The 24,298-nt window shown below is 41.1% G+C and overlaps 1 protein-coding gene across 2 annotated transcripts in view; it reads left to right on the top strand.

Annotated features, from left to right (window-relative positions):
* LOC140740882 (protein LSM14 homolog A-like) overlaps positions 1-23,532 on the top strand; it is an 81,182-nt gene extending 57,650 nt beyond the window's left edge. For both annotated transcript variants that reach the window (XM_073070481.1, XM_073070479.1), the window contains 4 exons: positions 4,298-4,468; positions 8,711-8,888; positions 9,669-9,915; positions 15,747-23,532. In XM_073070481.1, coding sequence (XP_072926582.1) covers positions 4,298-4,468; positions 8,711-8,888; positions 9,669-9,915; positions 15,747-15,770 — 620 coding nt within the window. In that variant the 3' untranslated portion in view covers positions 15,771-23,532. The remainder of the gene's footprint in view (positions 1-4,297; positions 4,469-8,710; positions 8,889-9,668; positions 9,916-15,746) is intronic.
* The last annotated feature ends 766 nt before the right edge of the window (positions 23,533-24,298 follow it).

Raw genomic sequence — 24,298 nt, 5'->3', positions numbered from 1 at the left:
TTGCACTGCAATACTGATACTTGTGAATCGTAGTATGAATTCAATCATATTATGATCACTGTCTCCTAAGGGTTCCTTTACATTAAGCTCCCTAATAAGTTCTGGGTTATTACACAGCACCCAATCTAAGATAGCCTTTCCCTGAATATGCTCAAGCACAAGCTACTCTAAAAAGCCATCTCTTAGGAATTCAACAAATTCCCTCTCTTGCAATTTAATACCAACCTGATTTTCCCAATCCCCTTGCATATTGAAGTCCCCCATTACATTTGTGTCATTACCCTTATTTACATCCCTTTTCCAGTTCCCTTTGCAATCTCAACCCCACGTCTTGGCTACTAATTTAGAAGTTTGTATATGATTTCCACAATGGGTTTTTTAACCTTGCAATTTCTTAACTCCACCCACAAAGACTCAGCATTCTCTGACCTCTTTCAAAAGACGACCACCTATGCCTTCCTGCCTGTTCTTTCAATACAAAGAATATCCTTTGATATTAAGCTTCCAACAACGGCCTTCTCTCAGGCACGACTCAGAGATGCGCACAACGTCATACTGACTAATCTCTAGTTGCGCTGCAAGTTCATACACCTTATTCCAAAAAGTGGTTATTGTGTTTTTACACTGAGGTGGTGATGAGGGTTATGCAGGTTGGTTCAGGGACTGATGGTTGAAGGGAAGTAGCTGCTCTTGAACATAATGGTGTTCGTGAATCCCATTTCAGTCAGGAGTTTATCACTTTTAAAAGATATATGGATGTTTATGGTGCCTCCATCTCTTTATTCATGCACTGGGTTCCAGACCTAAAGTACTAAAGGGTGGATAAAAATTCCCTCCTCATCTTTCAGTTAAATCAGTGTCCTACACTAATTTAACTTTTTGCTAAGAGAATTGGCTTTTTACCAGTCACCCTGTGTAGACCCTAAGTCTTCCCTCAGAGGCATCATGGTCGAGTAGTGGTTAGTGCAAGGCTATTAGAGCTCAGGACACCAGAGTTCAGAATTCAATTCCAACAGCACCTGTAAGCATTCTTATGTCCTCCCTAAGGAATGTGTGAGTTTCCTCCCAGCATCCAGAGATGTACTGTTTGGTAGGGTAATTAGTCATTGTAAATTGATTAGGCTTGGGTTGTAGGGGTGGCACGGCTCTTAAGATATAGTGTTCTACACTATATCTCTAATTAAGTAAAAATGACCAAGTTTGTCATCAAACCATGGCACCATAATTTCCTCTTTAACTGAATCTAAATTTTGTAATAAATCTGCCATGATCAAATGGTAGAGAAGTCTCAATGAGCCAAGCAGCCTAATTAGCTCCTCTGTCTGTTTTCTGGTCTTATTGTGTATTCCTCCCCAAATTCATCTTTACTGCTCCTTGGTGAATCTAGCCTGTTCCTTGAATAGCTGCCTAAACTATCCAGGCAACTTGCTTAAATCTCTGTAGCCACGCCGCCAGGTCCATCAGCAAACTTAATCATGCCACCCGCATTCCATTCCAGATCTATGACACCACAAAGAATATTGGTCACAGTGCTGAGACCTGTGAAACTTCAACCTTCCAGTTACTGAAATTCCAGCTGATTAAGACTCTTATTTCTCCACTCAGATCTCAATCCCCTGTGCCAATCTCTGTGGGTTCCCATTAGTTTTTACTTGATTATCCAATCTGCTTTACATATTTCAAATCTTTAACTGAAATTTGTACTACCTCCATCAACCCTCTTTTTAAGCTCCTGAATGTTTGTATTTGTCAGACATGGCCTTCCCTTGACAAGACTGTTCTCAGAGTTATTGTTTCACAGTGAAAACGGACTTGATGGGTCAAATGGCCTAGTTCTGCTCCTGTGTCTTATCTTGGGTATCTACATTTTGAATAATATTTTTCCTCAATAATTTTAGAGGGAAGATTAGCTTTGTCACGTGTACATCAAAATTTCAAAACATACAGTCAACTACGTTATTTGCATCAACAACCAACAAACAAGCATGTGCTGGTAGCAAGTGTCACTTCTGGTGCCAACTTAGCATGTCCACAACTTACTCACCCTAGCCCGTACGTCTTTGGAATGTGGGAGGAAACTGGATCATCTGAAGGAAACCCATATGATCATAGGGAGAACATACAAACTCCTTACAGCCAGCAGTGGGAATTGAACACTGGTCATTGGCACTGTAAAGCATTATGCTCACCGCTACACTGTCGTACTCCCCCGCAACAGAGACAGTCAACTGTGCCTGGACCTATCACTGGACAGGAGACCTGGCTCAGCCAGACCAGAAACTAAATGAATGGTGCTCCTCCGAACCAAGTCTGACTGATATCCATGGAAGTACAGATTCATCACCAGAACATCTCTTTAATATTCTGCCCACCAAACGCTATCAAAATCAGTGTGCCTGAGAACATTTATAGTAATGCAAAATTAACACTTAAAAGAAAAGATAAATTAATTACAGTACATTCAGACCCCGCTTAATACCAAGGATGTGTTCCTCGGAGGTGGAGCACTATGTAAATCAGTGCAGTGTGGGGTCATTATAACATTACACAATCAGGCTTGTGTGCCTGATTTAATTCGAACTATGTGTTATTTTATGTAAAAACTGTAATTTGTAGAGTAACAAACAGGCACATAGGTCTAGCCTGTACATTAGTGGAGCAGCAACACAGTGGAGGGAAATGGGTGGTGGTTACACTTAGAGGAGGGATCAGGCTGTGGGTCCCCCTCTAACCTTGGCTGCTTCTTCAAGTAGGCATTGAGATTTGACTGCAGTTTCCTTTCATGAAGCAGTTCTCGGTAGTAGGAAATCATATGAACACCTCTCTTGGCCTTTTTGCTTTGCTCCCTGTCAGGGTCATTCTGTCTCTGTTCTAAACTGACACCTCCAAGTTCAAGTTCATGATAGTTTAATATCATTTCCAGTACACAAGTGTAAAGGAGAACAATATAATTGTTACTCTGGATCCGATGTAGCACAAAAAAACACAAGATAACACAATAATAATTTTAAGAAACAGAATAAATACATAAGATAGCTTTTTTTTATATATATACATATATATATATATATATATATATATATATATATAGATTAATCACATGTTCATAAAGTGACACAGGAGTGTCTGTACATAAAGTGACTGATAGGAAATGATAAAGTGGTGGTGGTTGGGGGTGTGGAGTGGTGGGTTAGTGGGTGGAAGTGTTGGTGAACTGTACTCAAAAAAAAAAGTCTGGTGGTCTTTATGTGGATGCTACATTGCCGCTGCCTTTGAATTTCAATGGTGGGAAGGGCTTTACCCACGGATGGACTTTTTGTAGGATTTTCCATTCAAGGACATTGGTGTTTTCATCCCAGGCTGTGATGCAACCGGTCAATATACTCTCCACTGCACTTCTATAGAAGTTTGTCAAAGTTTTAGGTGATATGTTGAACCTTCGTAAACTTCTAAGAAAGTAGAGGTGTTCCTGTGCTTTCCTTGTAATTGCACTTGCAGGCCCAGATCAAATCCTCTGAAATTATAAAACCAAGGAATTTAAGGTTGCTGACCCTCTTGACCTCTGATTCCCCCAATGAGGCAATGAAGACTGGCTTATGGAAGTCCAGTTCCCTCCTGCTGAAGCCTCACAGTAATAAATATAAAGCAAGTAGAGCAGGGGGCAGGGCTAAGCACACAGCTTGTGGTGCACCTGTACTGATGGAGATTGTGGAGGAGATGTTGTTACAAATCCGAACTGACTTGGGTCTGCAAATGGGGAAATTGAGGATTCAGTCGCACAAGGAGGCATTCAGGCCAAGGTCTTGAAGTTTATTGCTCCATTTTGAGGGAATGATACTACTGAATGCTGAACTGTAGTCAGTCAAGAGCACCTTGATGTTATGTATCTTTGCTGTCCATGTGTTACAAGGTTGGGTGAAGAGCCACTGAAATAACATCTACTGTTGACCTGTTGTGACGGCAGGCAAATTGGAGTGGATCCAAGTCACTTCACAGGCAGCAGTTGATATGATTCATCACCAACCTCTCAAAACACTTCATCACTGTGGATGCAAGTGCTACTGGACAATAGTCATTGAGGCAGGTTTCCATGTTCTTCTTGGGCACTGGTATAACTGAAGCCTGCTTGAAGCAAGTGGGTACTTCAGACCGCTGAAGCAAGAGGTTAAAGATATTGGTGAACACTCCAGCTTTTGGATGGGAGTCGGGCAAACTCATAATGTTTTTGGCCCTTTAACTGCACCTTTTTGTATGTATAGATACAATATATATTGACCTTCCTTTTCCTTGTCACCAGGTGGCCAGACTGCCAGAAGAGGCCGTGGAGGAAGTCGAGGAAGGGGTAGGTTTGCTGTCAGGCGAGACGGGCCAATGAAGTTTGAAAAAGACTTCGACTTTGAGAGCGCAAATGCACAATTTAACAAAGAGGAGATTGACAGGGAGTTCCAGAATAAGCTGAAATTGAAAGGTAACATTCCATTTTGTTCTGTGCACTTAACGCACCTGAGACCAGGTGACTATCTGTAAGAGCTTATTTCTTTTGGGTCAAATGATGGGTTTGAGTCATTGAATTACCAAATTGTTAAAACTAAGACAGATGTTCCATATAGACAGAAGAAACTTACCTTCATTTGATGCTTCACGGTAGCGTAGCAATTGGCGCAACGCTATTTCAACTCGCATCAAAGTTCAAACCTGACGTCCTCTGTAAGAAAATTTGTACATTCCTACCTGTGTGCTCATGGGTTTCCTCTGGATGTTCTGGTTTCTCCCCACAGTCCAAAGACATACTGGTTAGTAGGTTAATTGGTCGTTGTAAATTGTCCTGTGATTAAGCTAGTAATAAATCAGTGGGTTGCTGGGTGGCGTGGTTTGTTGAGATGGAAGGGCCTGTTCCGTGCTGTATCTCTAAATAAATAATTTAATCCAGAAAGACATTTGCTGATTCAGCACTAACTGGGTTGAGAAAGTGTAGTTGGCAAGGTAGTGAATGAGAGTGAAATACAGAGTGTTTTCCACTTGATTTATTGAAGATGCAGTTTATGAATCTTGTGCATTTGTGTTTGGGATAAATCATAAATATTGGATTGCTGAGAAGATGTAATTTACTGTGGAAACAAGGAAGAAATGAGAGGAATTTAATGCATTGTAGTCAGGAACAAATTCCTGAACAGTGAAGGAAATTGACTCAGTGGCACTTTTAATAGAGAACTATGAAGTGCCAGGTTCCTTAATGTTGTCAAAACCGGAGGGGGAGTGTGTGGTGTGAGTAGTGAGGATAATCTTCCACTATCTATTCAATGCTCCCAATGGCATGCATCTCAAATAGTCTCTGACAACCAAATCCAGCTCCTGGCCTTCACGTGGCTTAACTACTAAACCCAGCAGAACTGACAGGAGAAGAGGCATGGCTGGGTTACTGGTGTCTTAAAATCAGTCTCGGAGTGTAGAAGGCAAAAGGATGCCATGGTAGCATAGTAGTTAGCAGGACACTGTTACAGTTCAGTGCATTATGGAGCTCTGACACAGCCTGTAAGGAGTTTGTGCTTTCTCCCCACGGAATACATAGGTTTTCTCCCACAGTCCAAAGATGTATTGCAACTCTACAAATCTCTGGTGAGACTGCACTTAGAGTATTATGGTCAATTCTGGTCACCTCATTATAAGAAGGATGTGGAAGCTATGGAGAGGGTGCAGAGATTTACCAGGATGTTGCCTGGTTTGGCATATGGAGCAACGTTAGCAGAGCTGGGACGTTTCTCTTTGGAGCGTAGAAGAATGAGAGGGGACTTGATAGAGGTCTACAAGATTATGAGAGGCATAGATAGGGTGGGTAGTCAGTACCTGTTTCCCAGGGCACCAATAGCAAACACCAGAGGGCATATGTACAAAATTAAGGAAGGTAAGTTTAGGGGAGACATCAGGGGTAAGTTTCTTACACAGAGGGTTGTGAGTGCCTGGAATGACTTGCCAGGGATGGTGGTGGAGGCTAAAACATTAGGGGTATTTAAGAGCCTCTTGGACAAGCACATGGATGAAAGAAAAATGGAAGGTTATGGGGTAGTGTGGGTTTACTACTTTTTTTTAAGGATTATATGGGTCAGCACAACATGGAGGGCTGGAGGGCCTGTACTGTGCTGTAGTGTTCTATGGTTCTAGGGTATTGGTTAGAGATTAATTGGTCATTGTAAATTGTCCCTTGGTTATGGTAGGCTTAAATCAGTGGGTTACTGGGCGGCCTGGTTCGTTGTGTGGAAAGGGTTTGTTCCGTGCTGTAAGATGCATTCCAGGACCTATGCATTTGAAGTGTACTGATCTCCAGTGCCGTATCATTACAGATGAAACTGACAGCCACCTCCTATACTTTTCAAAGAAATATCACACAGTCTTTCTCCCCAAGGAAGGGAAGCTTAAAACTAGAGGGTACAAGTTTAAGGTGAGAGGTGAAAGATTTAAAAGTTGCCTGATGGGCAACTTTTTCACAGAGAAGCTGATACATATTGGAGCCCGAGAGTGGTTGAGACAGGTACAATAACAACATGTAAAACATTTGGATAAATAGACAGATAGGAAAGGTTTAGAGAGATGTGGGCAAATGGGACTAGCTTGGGCATCATGTTTGGCATGGATGTGTTGGACAGAAAGGCATTACTCTCTATTTATACTGGAGGTTGATAGGTTCTTGATTAATCAGGGCATCAAAGGTTATGGGGAGAAGGCAGGGGAATGAAGTTGAGAGAGATAATAAATCAGCCACAGTGGAATGGTAGAACAGACCCAATGGGCTAAATAGTCTAATTCTGCTCCGATGTGTTATGGTCTTATAACACTCTGACCTCAACACTATTCATCCAACCAGCATTGCACAAAACGTGTTTATTGGTCATTGGTCTCTTTTTTGAAATGAGATGAATTGGGATATTTATTTTTTTATTTAGCAATACGGTGCAGAATATGCTCTTCCAGCCTTCCGAGCCATGTCGCCCCAGCAACCCCCAACAAATCCGATTAACCCTAACCTAACCACAGGACAACTTACAATGACCAATTCACCTACTGACTGGTACGTTTTTAGACTGGGAGGAAACCAGGGCACCCGGAGAAAACCCACACATTCCACGGGGAGGACATACAGAGACTCATAACAGAACACACCGGAATTGAACTCTAAACTCCAGAAGGCCCCAAATTGTAATAGTGTCACTGTGCTGCAGTGGCACCATGAAAAATCAGGGGCTGGAAGTACGAGTCTCAGCTAATTTCTCTTTCACCATTTCTAATGTAAAGCTTAACATTTTAATTAAAGACACTCAGCAAAACAGTGAGAGGTAGTAGGACAAAGCAACTTACAGTGAGACAGGCAAACCCCAAATAGTAGTGGTAATTTGTAATAAACACAAGAGATTCTGCAGATGTTGTAGATCCAGAGTAACACATACAAAATGCTGGAGGAACTCAGCAAGTCAGGCAGTGTCTGTAGAAAGGAATATATCGTCAACATCTTGTGCCAAGACCCTTCATCCGGACTGGAAAGGAAGGTAATGGGGAGTGAAATTAAGAAGCTTGCAGGTGATAGATGAGACTAGCTGAAGGCGTGAGTGGGTGAGGGAGAGGGGTAAAGTAAAAGAGCAAGAGGATAAGACATGAGAGAATAGGACCAATCAAGTGTGACAGTGGAAAAATATGTGTTTGGAACCAGAGGAGATAGTGGAGGAATACTTTGCTTCAGTATTCACTACAGAAAAGGACCTTGGTGATTGTAGGGATGACTTACAGCGGACTGAAATGCTTGAGAATTTAGACATTAAGGAAGAGGATGTGCTGGAACTTTTGGAAAGCATCAAGTTGGATAAGTCACTGGGACCGGACAGGATATACACCAGGCTACTGTGGGAAGCAAGGGAGGAGATTGCTGAGCCTCTGGCAATGATCTTTGCATCATTAGTGGGACAGGAGAGGTTCCAGAGGATTGGAGGGTTGCAGATGTTGTTCCTTATCCAAGAAAGGGAGTAGAGATAGCCCAGGAAATTATTGACCAGTGAGTCTTACTTCAGTGGTTGGTAAGTTGAAGGAAAAGATCTTGAGAGGCTGGATTTATGAACATTTGGAGAGGCATAATATGATAAGGAATAGTCAGCCTGGCTTTGTCAAAGGCAGGTCGTGCCTTACAAGCCGGATTGAACTTTTTGAGGATGTGACTAAACACCTTGATGAAGGTAGGGCAGTAGATGTAGTGTATATGGATTTCAGCAAGGCATTTGTTAAGATACTTCATGCAAGGGTTATTGAGAAAGTAAGGAGGCATGGGAACCAAGGGGACCTTGCTTTGTGGATCCAGAACTGGCTTGCCTACGGAGTGGTTGTAGATGGTTAAATTATGCATAGCAGTGCTGTGCTTCAGGGATCCGTTCTGGGACCCCTTCTCTTCGTGATTATGACAAGGATTTTCTTGGAGTACTATAGTTCATTATATCCTTCAATTAATAAATAAAATATGTGACTTTTCAATTTTCATTCTAAATATTCACAGTATGCATAATTATAAAAAATATTTAAAAGTGGCATGCAGTATTTAGGCTGCCTTTTTTTTTTGAATTCCTGTTCTGGACAATAGATAGTCTGTGCAACTGGTTTTAAAAAAAAAGAAAAGGATCATAGTTTCATGGATCCTTGGATATCTGCTCCTCAATACTTCCCATCTTGTTAACAGATGATAAGCAACCAGATAAAGCGGAGAAGGCGATAAATGGAGAAGATAAAGGAGACTCGGGGATTGAAACACAAAACAGCGAGGGAAATGCTGATGAAGAGGATACTTCAGGACCGAAATGCTACTATGACAAAACCAAATCATTTTTTGACAACATCTCCTGTGATAGTGAGACAAGGTATTTATTTGTTACAAGCTCCCTCACTTGCCCCAGCTCCTGACTTCAATTTCAAACTGGCCCTCTCCTGGGATTTGGCCTCGTACTTCAAATACATGCGTTGGGACTTGATGCTTGGTTGCTTGGAAACAAAATCTTAGTAGAATACTTAAGAATCAGGTTTAATATCACTGGTATATGTTGTGAAATTCATTGTTTTGCGGAAGCAGTGCTTTGCAATACATAATAAGAATTATAATAAGAAAGATATATAAATAAAATAAACAAGTATTATAAATGAGAACAAAAATGGGGGGAAAAATAGTGAGGTAGTGGTCATGGGTTCATTGCCTATTCAGAAATCTTATGGTGGAGGGGAAGAAGCTGTTCCCTGAAAAGTTCAGGCTCCTGTACCTCATCCTTGATGGTAGCAATGAGAAGAGGGTGTGTCCTGGGTGATGGATACTGCCGTCTTGAGGCATTGCCTTTTGAAAATATCACTGATGCTGGGGAGGCTAGTGTCCATGATGGAGGCGGCTGTAGCTTTTACAGTTCCGGTGTAGCATCCCCTCCATACCAGACAGTGATGTTAGAATGCTCTGCATGGATCATTTGGGGCTTAAGATGTTTGAGTGTGCAGGAATCATGGGATGTTGCATCAAAAATGGGTACTTGAAGCCCCATCAATAATGATTTATGTGATGACATGGTAGAATCCAGGATCGGTATAGCCTTCTCTAATGTTAGATACGTATGGAAACTTCTGTGTTCATTGAGAATTCAGTTTAACTCTCCCTTCAGCTATTTTTCTTCCAGGGATCGGAGACCCACCTGGGCCGAGGAAAGGAGGATAAATGCAGAAACATTTGGAATCCCGCTGCGCCCAATGCGTGGACGTGCAGGCTACAGAGGCCGTGGTGGCTTTGCATACAGGGGTGGGCGGGGTCGTGGTGGGAGAGGAAACTATGGACCTCCCCGTGGTGGTTTTCGTGGAGGATTCAGAGGAAGCCGTGCTGGAGACAGAGAGCTTTCAGACTTTGAATACAGGGTAACTCTTCCCAGTTTTTCTTTTCAAAACATTCAAAGGTTCATTTTATTGTCAAAGTGCGCGTGTACAATACAACTGTGATATTCGTCTTCTCTGGATAGCCATGAAATACAGGACAATCGTGGGCTGGAACATCAAAAACCCCAAGCTCCAAAATTCCACTTTTGCAAAAACAAAAGACAATAGGATGAAACCCCCCCCCCCCCAACCCCTCCTCTCCTCCCCTGCAAAAGAAGTGACAATTTAATTGTTCATATCCTGCCAGAGATTGAAATGATGGATTTACTGGCAGCTTTCCGAAGGTTGTTTCAGACAAATGTCATGCGTTCTAAGTTTGCTATTCTTGGTGACCTATGATGTTGGACCATAAGATATAGGCCCATCAAGTCTGCTCCATCATCCCATCATGGCTGATTCATTATCCCTCTCAATCCCATTCTCCTACCTTCTCCCCATAACTTTTGACACCCTGACTAATCAAGAACCTATCAACCTCAGCTTTAAATATACCCAATGACTTGGCCTCCACAGCTGTCTGTGGTAATGAATTACACAGATTCACCATCCTCTGGATAAAGAAATCCCTCATTTCTGTTTTAAATGTATGTCCCTCTATTCTGAGGTTGTGCCTTCTGGTTCTAGACTCGCCCTCGATAGGAAACATCCTCTCTACATTTATTCTATCTAGGGTTTCCAATATTTGATAGGTTTCAGTGAGATTACCCCCCACCCCCATTCTTCTAAACTCCAGTGAGTAGAGACCCTGAGTCATCAAACACTCCTCATATGTTGCTGGAATCATTCCTGTGATCCTTCTGTATACCCTCTCCAATGCCAGCACATCTTTTCTTGGATATGGGGCTCAAAGCTGCTCACAATATTCCAAGTGGGGTCTGACCAATGCCTTAAAGCTTCAACATTGCATCCTTACTTTTACATTCTAGTCCTCACAAAATGAATGTTAACATTGGATTTGTCTTCTTTACAACTGACCCAACCTGCAAGTCAACCTTTAGGAAATCCTGCAGGAGGATCTCAAGTCACTTTGTACCTCCAGTTTTTGAATTCACTCCCCAGATAGAAAACAGAAAATACCACAATGCATGACTATACACTTCCCTATATTCCATCTCCTGTCAACTTCCCCTTTCTCCTGTTCTGCTTCCACAGCACTATGACATGATGGACTCTTGGCCTCACAATCTACCTTGTTATGGCCTTGCACCTATTGTCTGCCTGCTCTGCTTTTTCTCTGTATTTGTAGCAGTTTATTTTGCATTCTTGTATTAAATCAGTGCACAGTTGCAATGAACTGACCAGTATGGATGGCATGCAAAAATAAAGATTTTTGCTGTACCTCAGTACATGTGACAATAATAAATCACATTACTAAGTGTTACTACAGCATGAATTCTACCTATCACCCTACACACTGGGTGATAGGTAGAAAATGGCCATTTGACCTCCCGATATCTGTTGAATTCACTACCACAGACGGCTGTGGGGCCCAACTCAATGGGTATATTTCAAGTGGAAGTTAATATGGTCTAATCAAGAACCTAAGACATAAGAGCAGAATTAGGCCATTGAGGCCTGTTGAGTCTGCGCCACCGTTCAATCATGGCTGATCCTTTTTTCCCCTCCTCAGCTCCACTCCTCAGCCTTCTCCCCGTAACCTTTTATGCCGTGTCCAGTTGAGAACCTATCAAGCTCTGCCTTAAATACACTCAAGGACCTGGCCTCAACAGCTGCCTGCAGTAATAAATTTCACAAATTCAACACCCTCTGGCTAAAGAAGTATCTCTGCACCTCTGTTTTAAATGGACGTCCCTCTATACTGACGCTGTGCCCTCTTCTGCTAGACTCCTCCACCATGGGAAACATCCTTTCCACATCTACTCTGTATAGTCCTTTCAACATTCGAAAGGTTTCAATGAAATCCCCCCCTCATCCTTCTAAATTCCAGCAAGTACAGACCCAGAGCTTTTAAATGTTCTTTGTGTGATAACCCTTTCTTTCCTGGAATCATCCTTGTGAATCTCCTCTGAACCCTCTCCAACGTCAGCACATCTTTTCATAGATGACAAGCCCAATACTGTTCACAATACTCAAGGTGAGGCCTCACCAGTTCCTTATAAAGCCTCAGCATCACATCCTGCTCTTGTATTCCAGACCTTTTGAATGAATGCTGTTACGTACCCTGTAACTGGGTCACTTACCAGCAAAGATAGAGAGGTCCGTTGAAGTCTGATGGTACTATTTTTAACAGTATTTATTGATAAAAATACACAAAAATAATATCAATGCAAACATACAGATAATATACGTCGTCAATACTAAATCTAAAAGCGCGGGTATAATAATAGTCAATAAGAAATAGCTCTATCGTTGTCTAGGGGATAATGTATTGTCCGATGGAAATATAAAAGTCACTCAAGTTCATTCAGGCTGCAGCTTTTGGTTGGAGAGAGAGACAATTTTTTTTAGAACTTGCCCGTTTTCCTTTTTATGATGTCGATCCTTTGAAATGTCGTCGGTGGTGATCTCTTCTTTAGCTAAGCCGTCTTCCGTGGTAAGGCCTCAATCCCAGGCAACGGGAAAGGACACACGTGGGCCTTCCACCGGCTGTCGCTATTAAACGCTGTCACGGGATTTCTAGCGTTTCTCCTGGTGCGTCTAAAGGGGTTGTTCCCCAGACCCTCTTTTATCCTTACTCACGGGGTCTGAGATGTCAATCAGGTTGGGATGATGCCATCCCCCAACCAGCCCACGTTGCTCATTCCTTGAGGACTTCGATGAATAGCACAGTGCTCAATACACAATTCCGTCTCCAAGAGACAATGGCCGTTTCCCGTGGCTTTGTATCGCTGAGGGGCCAGGACATTCCAAACCCCTTGTGGATTCTGCGTCTCTCTCTCATTTCCTGGGTCTCCTGACCTGAATTAATAGCGATCTTGCGATTCTCAAAAAGGAGGGGGCTACTTTGTACCCTTCAGCCCCTCAGAGTTGGGGCACAGGCGTAACAATGCTAACATTGTATTTACCTTCCTCACCACCGACTCTTATCTGCAAGTTAACCTTTAGGTTGCATTTCAGATTTTTGGGTTTTTCCCCATTTAGAAAATAGTCTGTGTATTTATTTCTACTACCAAAGTGCATGATCATGCATTTTCCAACATTGTTTTTTATTTGCTATTCTCTTGCCCATTCTCCTAATCTGTCTAAGTCCTGTATCTTACCCGTTTCCTCAACACGACCTGCCCCTCCACCAATCTTTGTATCATCTCTAAACTTGTCAACAAAGCCATCTATTTCATCATCTTAATCATTGATATGCAGCATAAAAAGAAGTTATCCCAACACCGACCCCTGCGGAACTTTAATAGTCACTGCCAGCCAACCAGCAAGGATCTTTAATTCCCACTCACTGCCTCCTGCCAATCAGCCAATGCTCTAACCATGCCAGTAACTTTCCTAAAATACCATGGCCTCTTAACTTGGTAAGCAGCCTCATATGTGGCACCTTGTCAAAGGCCCACTGAAAGTCCAAAGACATGAAGTCCTCTGCATCCCTTTTATCTATCCTACCTGTAATCTCCTCAAAGAATTCCAACAGTTTTGTCAGGTAAGATTTTCCTTCAAGGAATGCTGACTTTGTCCTATCTTGTCATGTGTCACTCCATAACCTCATCCTTAACAATTGACTCCAACTCTTCCCAACCACTGAGGTCAAGCTAACCGGTCTATAATTTCCTTTCTGCTGCCTTTTCTCTTTTCTTAAAGAGTGGAGTGACATTTGCCATTTTCCAGTCTTCTGGCATCATGCCAGAGTCCAATGATTTTTGACAGATCGTTACTAATGCCTCCACAATTTCTCCTCCTACCTCTTTCAGAACCCTAGGGTGCAGTTCATCTGGTCCACGTAACTTATGTGCCCTTGGGTCTTTCAGCATTTTGAGCACCTTCTCTCTCGTGTTGTAGTAACTTCACTCACTTCTCTTCCCTCATACCCTTCAACATCTGGTACACTACTAATGTGTTCCACAGTGAAGACTGATGCAAAATATTCATTTAGTTCATTTACTATCTTTTTGGCCCCCATTATTATTTCTCTGGCCTCATTTTCTAGCAGTCCTACATCCATTTTCATCTCTCTCTTATTGCTTACATATTTAATTTCACTTTGATATTGTTTGCTGGCTTGCTTTCATATTTCATCTTTTTCCTCCTAATGATTATTTTAGTTGCTGTCTGTAGGTTTTTAAAAGCTTCCCAATCCTCTATCTTCCCACTAATTTTTGCATTGTTGTATGCCCTTTCTTTTGCTTTTACATTAGCTTTGACTTCCCTTGTTAGCCAAGATTGTACTATTTTGCCATTTGAATATTTCTTTGTTTTTGGAATACTGTATATCTATACTGCACCGTCATCATTTTTCCCAGAAACTCATGTCATTGCTGCTCTGCTGTCATCCCTGCCAGCATCTCATTCGAATTTACTTTGGCCAACTTCTCTCTCATACCACTGTAATTTCCTTTACTCCCCTGAAATACTGCTACATCAGACTTTAATTTCCCCCTATCAAATTTTATGTTGAACTCAAATCATATTGTGATCACTGTCTCCTATGGATCCTTTTATCTTAAGTTCCCTAATCGCCTCCGGTTCATTACGTAACACCCAATCCAGTATAGCTGATCCCCTAGGAGGCTTAATGACAAACTGCTCTAAAAAAAAACTATCTTGTATCATTCAACTAGCTTATTTTCCCAATTGACCTGCATGTTGAAATCTGCCATGAGTATCATAACATTGCCCTTTTGGCTCGCCTTTTCTATTTGCCATTGTAATCTGTGGTCCACATCCCAGCTACTATTGGGAAACCTGAATTACCTGCCATCAGGGTCTTTTTACCCTTGCAGTTTCTTAACTCAACCCACAAGAAATCAACATCTTCTGATCCTATGTCACATTTTTCTACTGATTTGACGCTATTCTTTACCCGCAGAGCCCCTCTGCCTACCTTCCTATGCCTCCGATACAATGTGTAACGTTAGTCAGGTATCAAAGGTTACAGGGAGAAAGCAGGAGATTGGGATTGAGATAGATAATAAATCAGCCATGATTGAATGGTGGAGCAGACGCGATGGGCCTAAAAGAGCACCCGGGGGTGGGGGGGACGACTATGTAATCACAGGGAAAACATGCAAACTCCACACAGGCAGCACCAGATGTCAGGATTGAACCTGGTTACTGAAGCTGTGTGACAGCAACTTCAGCTTAGAATTCAAACTTCAACATTGTTTAATGTAATTTCCAGTACACAAGTGTAAAGGAGAATAAAATAATTGTTACTCCAGATCTGATGTAGCACAAAGAAAACACAATAAGATTAAAGAACACAATAAATATGACTAAATGAGATAACTTATATATATTAATTGTATGTCTATAAAGCGACACTAGGCACAAGTGTGTTTTTAGTGTAAGGTGACTGACAGGATATGATAAAGTAGTGGTGAAGTTAGTGGGTGGAGGTGTTGATCAGCCTTGCTGCTTGGGAGAAGTAACAGTCTTTGAGTCTGGTGGTCCTGCATGGATGCTATATAGTCTCCTCCCTGATGGGAGTGGGACAAACAGTCCTTGAGCAGGGTGAGTGGGATCCTTCAAGATGTTACGGGCCCTTTTCCAGCACCTTTCTGTATATATGTCCTTGATGGTGGGTAGACTGGTGCCATTGATGCGTTGGGCAGTTGGGAGAACTAAGAACAAAACTGATTTAACCACAATATAAATCATTTATTAATTTCTTTCCATTCTTTCCTCTACAGAAGGACAGTAAAGTTGCTGCATAGTATACAAGACAGCGTTTGCAAAAGAAGGACTTTAGATCTACTTGGTTCAGAGAAAGTGTTTAGTTTTAAACTTATTTTTGACAGCAAGAATGAAGAAATAAATTTGCTGTTCATCTGTCACCAGCACTGGTATCTACGTGCTTGACTTCAAAGGGGGAACACGCAATGTCTTGTTGTGGAGAAGGTCCGTCTTTATGATGTTGAGCATTAAATATTTGTCTTTGAAATAGAAGGAAAATTTGTAAATGTATAGATGAGACAAAAAAATACGACTAGTATGTTGGAGCTTTCCAGTATTTTTGCATTGATAATGAGACCGCTTTCTTATTACTGAAAATGTTTGATAAAATGCTGTCAGTTGCAAGAAATACTGTATGCAGCCGGCCATCTACTGTGATTTGCATTTTGACTCGCTCTGATTCACAGGAAATTACATTGAAAACTTTTAAGATTTATTTTTTTCAGTGAAACAGTAAAACAGCTTTATTGTGCGTAGGATATATATAAAAAAACTCAAACTTAACACACGGCTGTGCTTATCTTATAGAGGAGAAAGATGGAATCAGAAATGTTTTGTGACACACTCCTCTCTGGAGATAGCTAATCTTCACCACCTTCACTCCCAACCCAGTTGGGTGGGGATGATTTACAAGATTCTGCTTTATGAAGATGTTCCCCAATAGAATTTTTGATATTGAACCAAAATATGAGGGGGAGAAACAATGCATAGTGTTTTCTTTTTTTTAAAAATCAGTAAATTTAGCTATAAGGCATATAAAGCATAAAGGGATCCAAAGAGGAATAATTTTTGATTAATGTAGATATTATGTGAACAGTTTCTGAACTCTGGTGTTTGCAAGTAATATATAGTGTATGATTAGTCCCCCCGATAACATATTTACCAGAAATTGAGGTTGAAGGTGCAGGAGATGAAATTTCTCTGTTGTCCTTGTTCATCTTTCATCCACTTCCTTGCTATATATGCCATGTATCAATAAAAGTAACTCTACACTAAGTATAATTGAATGATTAACAAATGTCAGTCGTGAGCTTGACAAAGTACTCACAGGAGATTTCCTTCTGTGCTTCATGAGATCCAAGCTGCTTGATTTGAATTATTTTTGTGGTACTTGCTGCCGATTTTATTTGAATTTTTCATACATTCTTTGTGGGGAGGGGTGGAAATCTTTTAGGTCAGGGGTGAGGGTGTTCAAGGAATCCAGATAACTAGATAATCAATAACTTCATGCTTATCAGCGTGGTGGAGTTATCCGCAATCTGGTCACAGGTTCGTTTGAGTTTGTTTCCTGCTGCACCATACATGAAACCCTTCTGTTCAGTTGTAAAACAGAAATATATAAATAATGCTTAGGAATAGCATTAGCAAGTGTGCAGTTTCCAGTGAATTTTATGAGAAGGGGTAGATGTTTGAGAACACATTATTTAAGAGAAGGTGAGGATGGGACTTTTATTTTAATTTTGCAGTTCAGAGATGACTCCCACCAAAAACCAAGTCCAACTTTGACCTATGGGGTCTTCATTGTTATTAGTTCATACGCATGACAGGACATTTATTTTTGGTAGATACCATTATTATCCCCCAGAGTTGCACATTAGGGTTATCTGGCTCTTCAATCACAACTCAGTGTCGTTTTTACAGAATGAATCCCAAATATAATTTGAACTGACTGAGATTGTCCTGACCTGTGGATGTCATGATATACTAACAACAGTCTGGAAAGATGCGATGGACAGGCTGACGACTGGTGACAATACACCACTGTTCAAGTGGTACCTCCTGTTTATTTGAATCAAACTGTCCCTTTTTGGCATTTGACTAAATGGGTCAGAAGCTGTGAAGGAAGAATTTTTCTATTTTTTCCATCCTCCTTACCTCTCAATATTAATCAGATGCTTTCATTATTTACGGCACGGTGTTTCGATGTACCTTCTTTATACCTCACTGACCTGACATGCAGTTTTTATTGTAATAATAAATAAACTATTGTTCAGTAAATTCAGCTGCCTGTTTGTAGGACTGCATTTATTGAAAAAGAAACAAATCAATTAGTGGTTGAGAAGATGCCAAGACCCTTGATGAAGGGTCTCGGGCCAAAAAGACAACTGCTGATTCATTTCTACAATGCTGCCTGACCTGCTGAGTTCCTCCAGCATTTTATGTGTGTTGCTCTAGATTTTCACCATCTATGCAATCTCTTGTGATTCTGTTGTGGAATAAATCCCCTTACTGACCCTCAGTGCATTGGCTCTGCTGAAGTGGGAATGAGCTACAGGAGAGTTATTCATTTCACTTTTTGTAACACTTCATGAGTGTCGTGGGTGGGGAAGTATTGAAACCTATACATTGACTTGTACCCTTCAAGGGTGATGGGCCAAATGACCTGCTTGCAATAAGCTGAATGATAATTTTCTTCAGTTACAGAGAACTCTACTGTTAGTCATAAACACAAGAGATTCTGCAGATGCTTCAAATTCAGAGTAACCCTTACAAAATGCTGGAGGAGCCTAGTAGGTCAAGCAGCATCTGTGGAGGGGCATAAACTGATGTTTCAGCCCGGAACAGCAACTGTTTATTCCTTTCCATAGATACTGCCTGATCTTGCGAGTTCATCCAGCATTTTGTTGAGTACTCTATTATTAGTACTGTGATTCTACGAAACTAATGGGTTGAGTCACTCAGCCTCTTACTGAGACTTTCTTTGTTTTCCCAACTTGGATTAGTAGAAGAGAAAGCAACTCAATAATTATGAGCCTTGTTGAGTAGACGACCAGTATAGTGAACTGTTGCAGCTGTGTGCAAAATTCAGTGGTAGCTAAGTGCAGGGAAATGCTGGCAGGAGATCTGCATGAACTCATCTGGAGGCAGCTGGGTAGAATAGAGAGATCCTACAGCTTCTTAACCAAAGTATGAAACCTGAGATCCAGTCACTGGTATGGCTAGCTCCACTGTCTTCTCTCTGGAAGGAACCCATAGGAAATGACTATGGGTGCCACAGTAGCATAGCAGTTAGCACAATGCTATCACAGCTCGGAGTTCAATCCCAGCACCCTCTGTAAGGAGCTTGTACATTCCTCCAGGTGCTCCAGTTTCCATCCACGTTCCAAAGACATACTGGTTAGTAGGTTAATTGGTCGTTGTAAATTGTCCCATGATTAGGCTAGGGTTAGCTCAGTGGTTTGCTGGGCAATTCACTCAAAGGGCTGGAAGGGCCTGTTCTGTGCTGTATCTCAAAATAAAATAAATTATTGATTATTGATTTTAACCCAACTTGTGGAGGCTGTGCACTGCACTGCAGACATCTATATGGTCATCACTGTAGCGATGTCTGATAAAGAGGCTGGAAGAAGTGCCAATTGATTTATTGGAGTTGGAGTTGTGCAGAGAGACCCTACATTTTGTACTGAATCCTTGCTGAACTTTTACAAATAGTCAAAATTGTAGTTTTGATCTGATGAAAATCGCTGTCTCCGGTGAAATCAGATTCAGAATCAGGTTCAATATCACTGGCATATGGCATAAGATTTGTCCTTTAGTGGCAGCAGTACATTGCAATTAACAATACTGATAAAAGTACCTATAAATTACAGTAAGAATAGGTTACAAACTAAATTAGTGAGTCATGCAAAAAGAAGGCAAACAAAAATATAGTGAAGTAGTGTTCATTGTCCATTCTGAATCTGATCACGGAGGGGAAGAAGTTGTTATTGAAACATTGAAAATGTATCTTCAGGCTCCTGTACCTCTTCCTTGATGGTGACAATGAAAAGAAGGCATGTCCTGGGTGATGGGGTTCCTTACTGAGTGTTACCCTTTGGGGTTGTCCTTGATGCTGGGGAGGTGAGTGCCTATGACGAAGCTGGGTTTACCTAATCATTTATTTAATAGTCTAAAAGGTAGGCTTGCATTTTGTTGATCTGTTTGCCCCTATATATTCACAGCTGAAACCTCATATTGATTATCATCGTTCAGTAACATTTTGGTAGAGGCATTTAGTTTCTTGCCTTGCATTTTAAGATTTGGGTAGCTTTGTTTCTTATACAGATGTTATCAGGTAGGTTTGCAATGCATTTAATCAGGTATTGTCTTTGATATTGTCTCAAGATGCTCCTTCATTTAGATTACATACGTACGCACTAATGTAAAGTATCCATGTTTTTACTTTTGAGTGGAGAGATTATGGGCGCCACAGTGGCACAGCAGTTAGCGCAACACTATTACAGCTCATGTCATCAGAGTTCAGAGTATAATTCTGGTGTCCTCTCTAAGGAGTCTCTGTATGTCCTCCCACAGTCCAAAGATGTACCGAGTAGGTTAACTGTAAATTATTCTATGATTAGGTCAGGGTTAAATTGTGGTGGTTGGTGGTTGCTGGGGTGGTACGTTTCAAAGGGCCTGAAGGCCCTATTCTGTGCTGTATCTCTAAATAACATTTTAAAATTATTTAAAATCTGTAAGCTTTAAACCAAGTGGCTTTGTCAATCTTACCTGAATATCTGAACTCTCAAATGCCTCACAGATGGAAGCAAGATTTAGATATTAGCTTTAATGTTACTGTCATTTTAAAATTGTAAAATAGCTGAATTGGGGTGTATGTGGAATAGAGCTGCAGGTTAACAATTGATCTGAAGGAATAGAAATGCAGAGTTGTGAACTTTTGTAAATGGCCTGGGCTTTGCAAGTATTTTAATATTCATCTTTTGGATTTCATTGGAGTCACAGCATATTGCTCCTTGATTCATTTGTGTTTATGTCATTTAAGTCCAAATAGATGTTCAAATAATGTACAAGCTATGGCAATGGAAGAGATTCTGATGTTGCACATGGTAATTGCAAGAATTGCAATGCCTGTTTTTTTCTGGTTTCAATTAGATGGAGAAAACATACATCGATTTATTTATTTATTTAAACTTTTTTGTGTACTTTGTTATAAGACAATTAGAGATGGGAGTAGGATTGCATCATTTGGCCTATCAGATCTGCTCCACTATTCCATCATGCCTGATTATTTATCCCTCTCAACCCATTCTCCTGCCTTCTTGCAGTAACTTTTCATGCCCTGACTAATCAAGAACCTATCAACTTCCACTTTAAATATACCCAGTGACTTGGCCTCTGCAGCGCCTGTGGTCTCGGTACAAAAAGGACATCCCTCCATTCTGACACTGTGCCCTCTGATCCTGGGCCCTCCCACTAAAGGAGACATTCTCTCCATATCCACTTTACTGAGGCCTTTCAATATTTGATAGGTTTCAATGAGATCCCCCCTCCCCTCATTCTTTTAAATTCCTGTGAGTACAGGCCCAGAGCCTTCAAATGTTACTCATTCATTAATTAATTAATATAACAATGAAGGTTGAGGGCCTGTTGTCGGTGCTGAATTTTGTTGTCATCAACAGGTAGATTCCAACAGGATCTAACTTGACTCGAGGCATATATGATTATCACCTGTCCTCACGGACAACAAACATCTGGGAGCAGTGGGTGGTAGCTAAATCAGTTCACGTAAAAAGGGATCTGGATAAATCACAAGCAGGATTGAAGACTAACGGGCAGAGATAGGATCTGAGCTGTTCTAATGAGCTGTGAAGGTTCATGGTTCAGATGTCAATAGTGTGACAGGAGGAAGTTGTAAATGGATTGTCTGTGATGGTAGAGCCACTATTTGATGGTCCATTTCAAGTTTAGGCCATCACTAAGTTTGTCTTACTTTTAATATAGATGTTTTTTCAGAAGAAAATCTAGTTCTTTGGGAAATGAAAACATTTTATATGGAATGAACATTTGAAGGTGAAACACAGCTTCTGAGTCGGGTGTAGAATTCCTATCAGAAACAATGCCTTGTTCTGGCTTTTGATTGAGGAATTCACAATTATGTATAAATTGTGTGCTTTGAAACATGTCCATGGTGACTCTGAGTGTAGCAGTGACTGAACTCATTTTAACATGTGAATGGAAAATATGGGCTTAAATACACCCATTAACATTGAAGCTCATGATGTCCTTTCTGTATGTATAATGGCTCCCCATAAGTTGAATCGGGTTTGAGAAGGGAAAACGCCATGACTTTTCCACAATGGGTGTGCGGGAACCTGTTTATATTTGACAATTTCATGTTCCTTGACATTCAGTTAAGGGACCATAAAATTTTAGACTTGAGACATAGAAGCAGAATTAGGCCATTTGACCCATTGAGTCTGTTCCACCATTCCATCATGGCTAATTATTAACCCTCTCAACCCTATTCTTCAGCCTTCTCCCCATAACCTTTGACACCCTTATTATATGTGAAAATTGTTTAATACCTACTTTTATTGAATTGAGGATTTGTTAAATCTGGTCTTGGTACTTTTGAGATGATGAGGACTTACGGCACTACTCATTATTTTGGTATTTGTCTAGATTTTAGAAGATCTCTGTTACCTTTACAATCCTTTCCTGTTGGGCTGCCTTGAAGTTGTTGTTTGCCTATTTCTATAATGGTGAAGAGTGAAGGCAAACCAAGCCAGAACTTCCTCAGTCATCCTCCATTGCCTTTTCAGGCCGGGGTATTTGATTAAGAGAGTTCAATTGCAGGAGATGGCATATACAGTACTGTGCAAAAGTCTTGCTACTTACTGCCTGTTATGCCAGCCGGCATTTAGGGCAGTAGTGAAGGTCCTCAGTATCTGTTTGTCCACCATCGCATACAGATGTTGGAAAACTTCTTCATTGCTGTTTGTGTAACAGTTTTGTTTGACCAGTCAGGGTTGAACCCCAAACCTGGAGGGCCAGTGGCCCACTCTTAGTCTGGCCTGTTTACCCTTTGACCTGTTTGGCATGTGTGACCCAGCTAGACTCCAGCTAGCATTGCTCTTCAGGTCATTGAGGCACGTAAGCCTTCAAACCACAAGGCTGTGGTCCTCTTGGAGGTGTGCAAAAGTCTTAGGCACTGATAAATTTGGCTAGGATGCCTAAGACTGTAGGACAGTACTGTATTTTATGCCTTTCCAGTTACCAAATAACACCTAATATTACTGAGCTAACACAAAGCTGAGTAGTCTTATTTCTGTTTCCCAACCTATTTTAACCAATATATAGAAATGTGCAAATGTCTTAGCCACCCTGGCTATGTATATATACCTAAGACTTCTGCAAAATACTGTATATTTGATTTGCAAAATTTAAACATTAGCCAGATCAATTTTCCTGCCATCAAAAGGGGCTTTCACCCTTTCTGATAATTGTACAGGGATTGTGGGGGAGGGACATCTATAAATCTTAAAGTACTGGATTGCAGTATCCTCGTCTAGAAGGATTTTCTTGTAATCCATTTTCAAGTCAGCAAAATAAGTATTGATAGGGCTGGATGCTTGAAAATTGTATCTGTGGCTAAAGATGGTTTCTGTAACTACTAAGAAAAATTTTGTACAATCACATCTAAGGCATGATCAAGTAGCAATAATAGAATTAATGGGTGGTTCTACTGAAGAGCTGACAATCCTGAGGTTGCAGGCTCTGGTTTGTACACATTTGTTCCTGAAGCACCAGCCCCTTGTTTCTCCTGTCACCTGCGCACCAACCCCTCACTGTGCAGCATAATTAAATCAAGACAGATCGATTTTCCAATTTAAAAAAAAACTGGGCATTAATGGACTGACTGACTTGAGAGCATAACATTTCCTACTGAGCTTTCTTGAATAATTGTACTTCTGTGTCTATGTATGTACTTCAAATACCTTAATAATAAAAAAGTTAAATTCACCAAGAGTTGCCAGGTGTGACATTTATGTATGATTGCTTGATAGGTAACTTGGTTTTGTTGGAAAATTGATGTTGATCATAAACACAAGATTCTGCAGATGCTGGAAATCCAGAGCAATGCACACAAAATGTTGGAGGAACTCAGCAGGTCAGACAACATCTAGAGTAAACAGTTGATACTTTGGATTGAGAACCGGGACTGGAAAGGAAGTGTGCAGAAGCCAGAATGAAAAGGCGGAAGGAGTACAAACTGACAAGTGAGTGGGTGAAGGAGGAGGAATGAAGTAAGACCATAAGACATAGGAGCAGAATTAGTCTACTCACCCCATCTCAACTGCCCCACCATTCCATCATGACTGATTTGTTATCCCTCTCAACCCCATTCTCTTACCTTCTCCCATAATCTTTGACACATTGACTAATCAAGAACCTATCAAACTCCACTCTAAATATACTTAATAACTTGACCTATACAGCCAAACGTGGCAATAAATTCCACAGATTCACTGCCCCCTAGCTAAAGAAATTCCTCCTCGTCTCTGTTCTAAATGGATATACCTATATTCAGAAGTTGTGCCCTATGGTCCTAGACTCACCCATTATAGGAAATATCCTTTCCACATCCACTCTATCTAGGCCTTTCAATATTCAGTAGGTTTCAGTGTAATTTCTCTCCACCACCACCATTCCCCCCCCCCCCCCCCAACCATTCTTCTAAAGTCCAGCAAGCACAGGCCCAGAGCCATCAAATGCTCCTCATACCTGG

The sequence above is a fragment of the Hemitrygon akajei genome, chromosome 17 (assembly GCF_048418815.1).
Source record: "Hemitrygon akajei chromosome 17, sHemAka1.3, whole genome shotgun sequence".
NCBI classification, from domain to species: Eukaryota; Metazoa; Chordata; class Chondrichthyes; order Myliobatiformes; family Dasyatidae; genus Hemitrygon; species Hemitrygon akajei.
The sequence above is the reverse complement of the archived record's forward strand: the minus strand, read 5'-3'. Positions and strand labels throughout refer to the sequence as shown.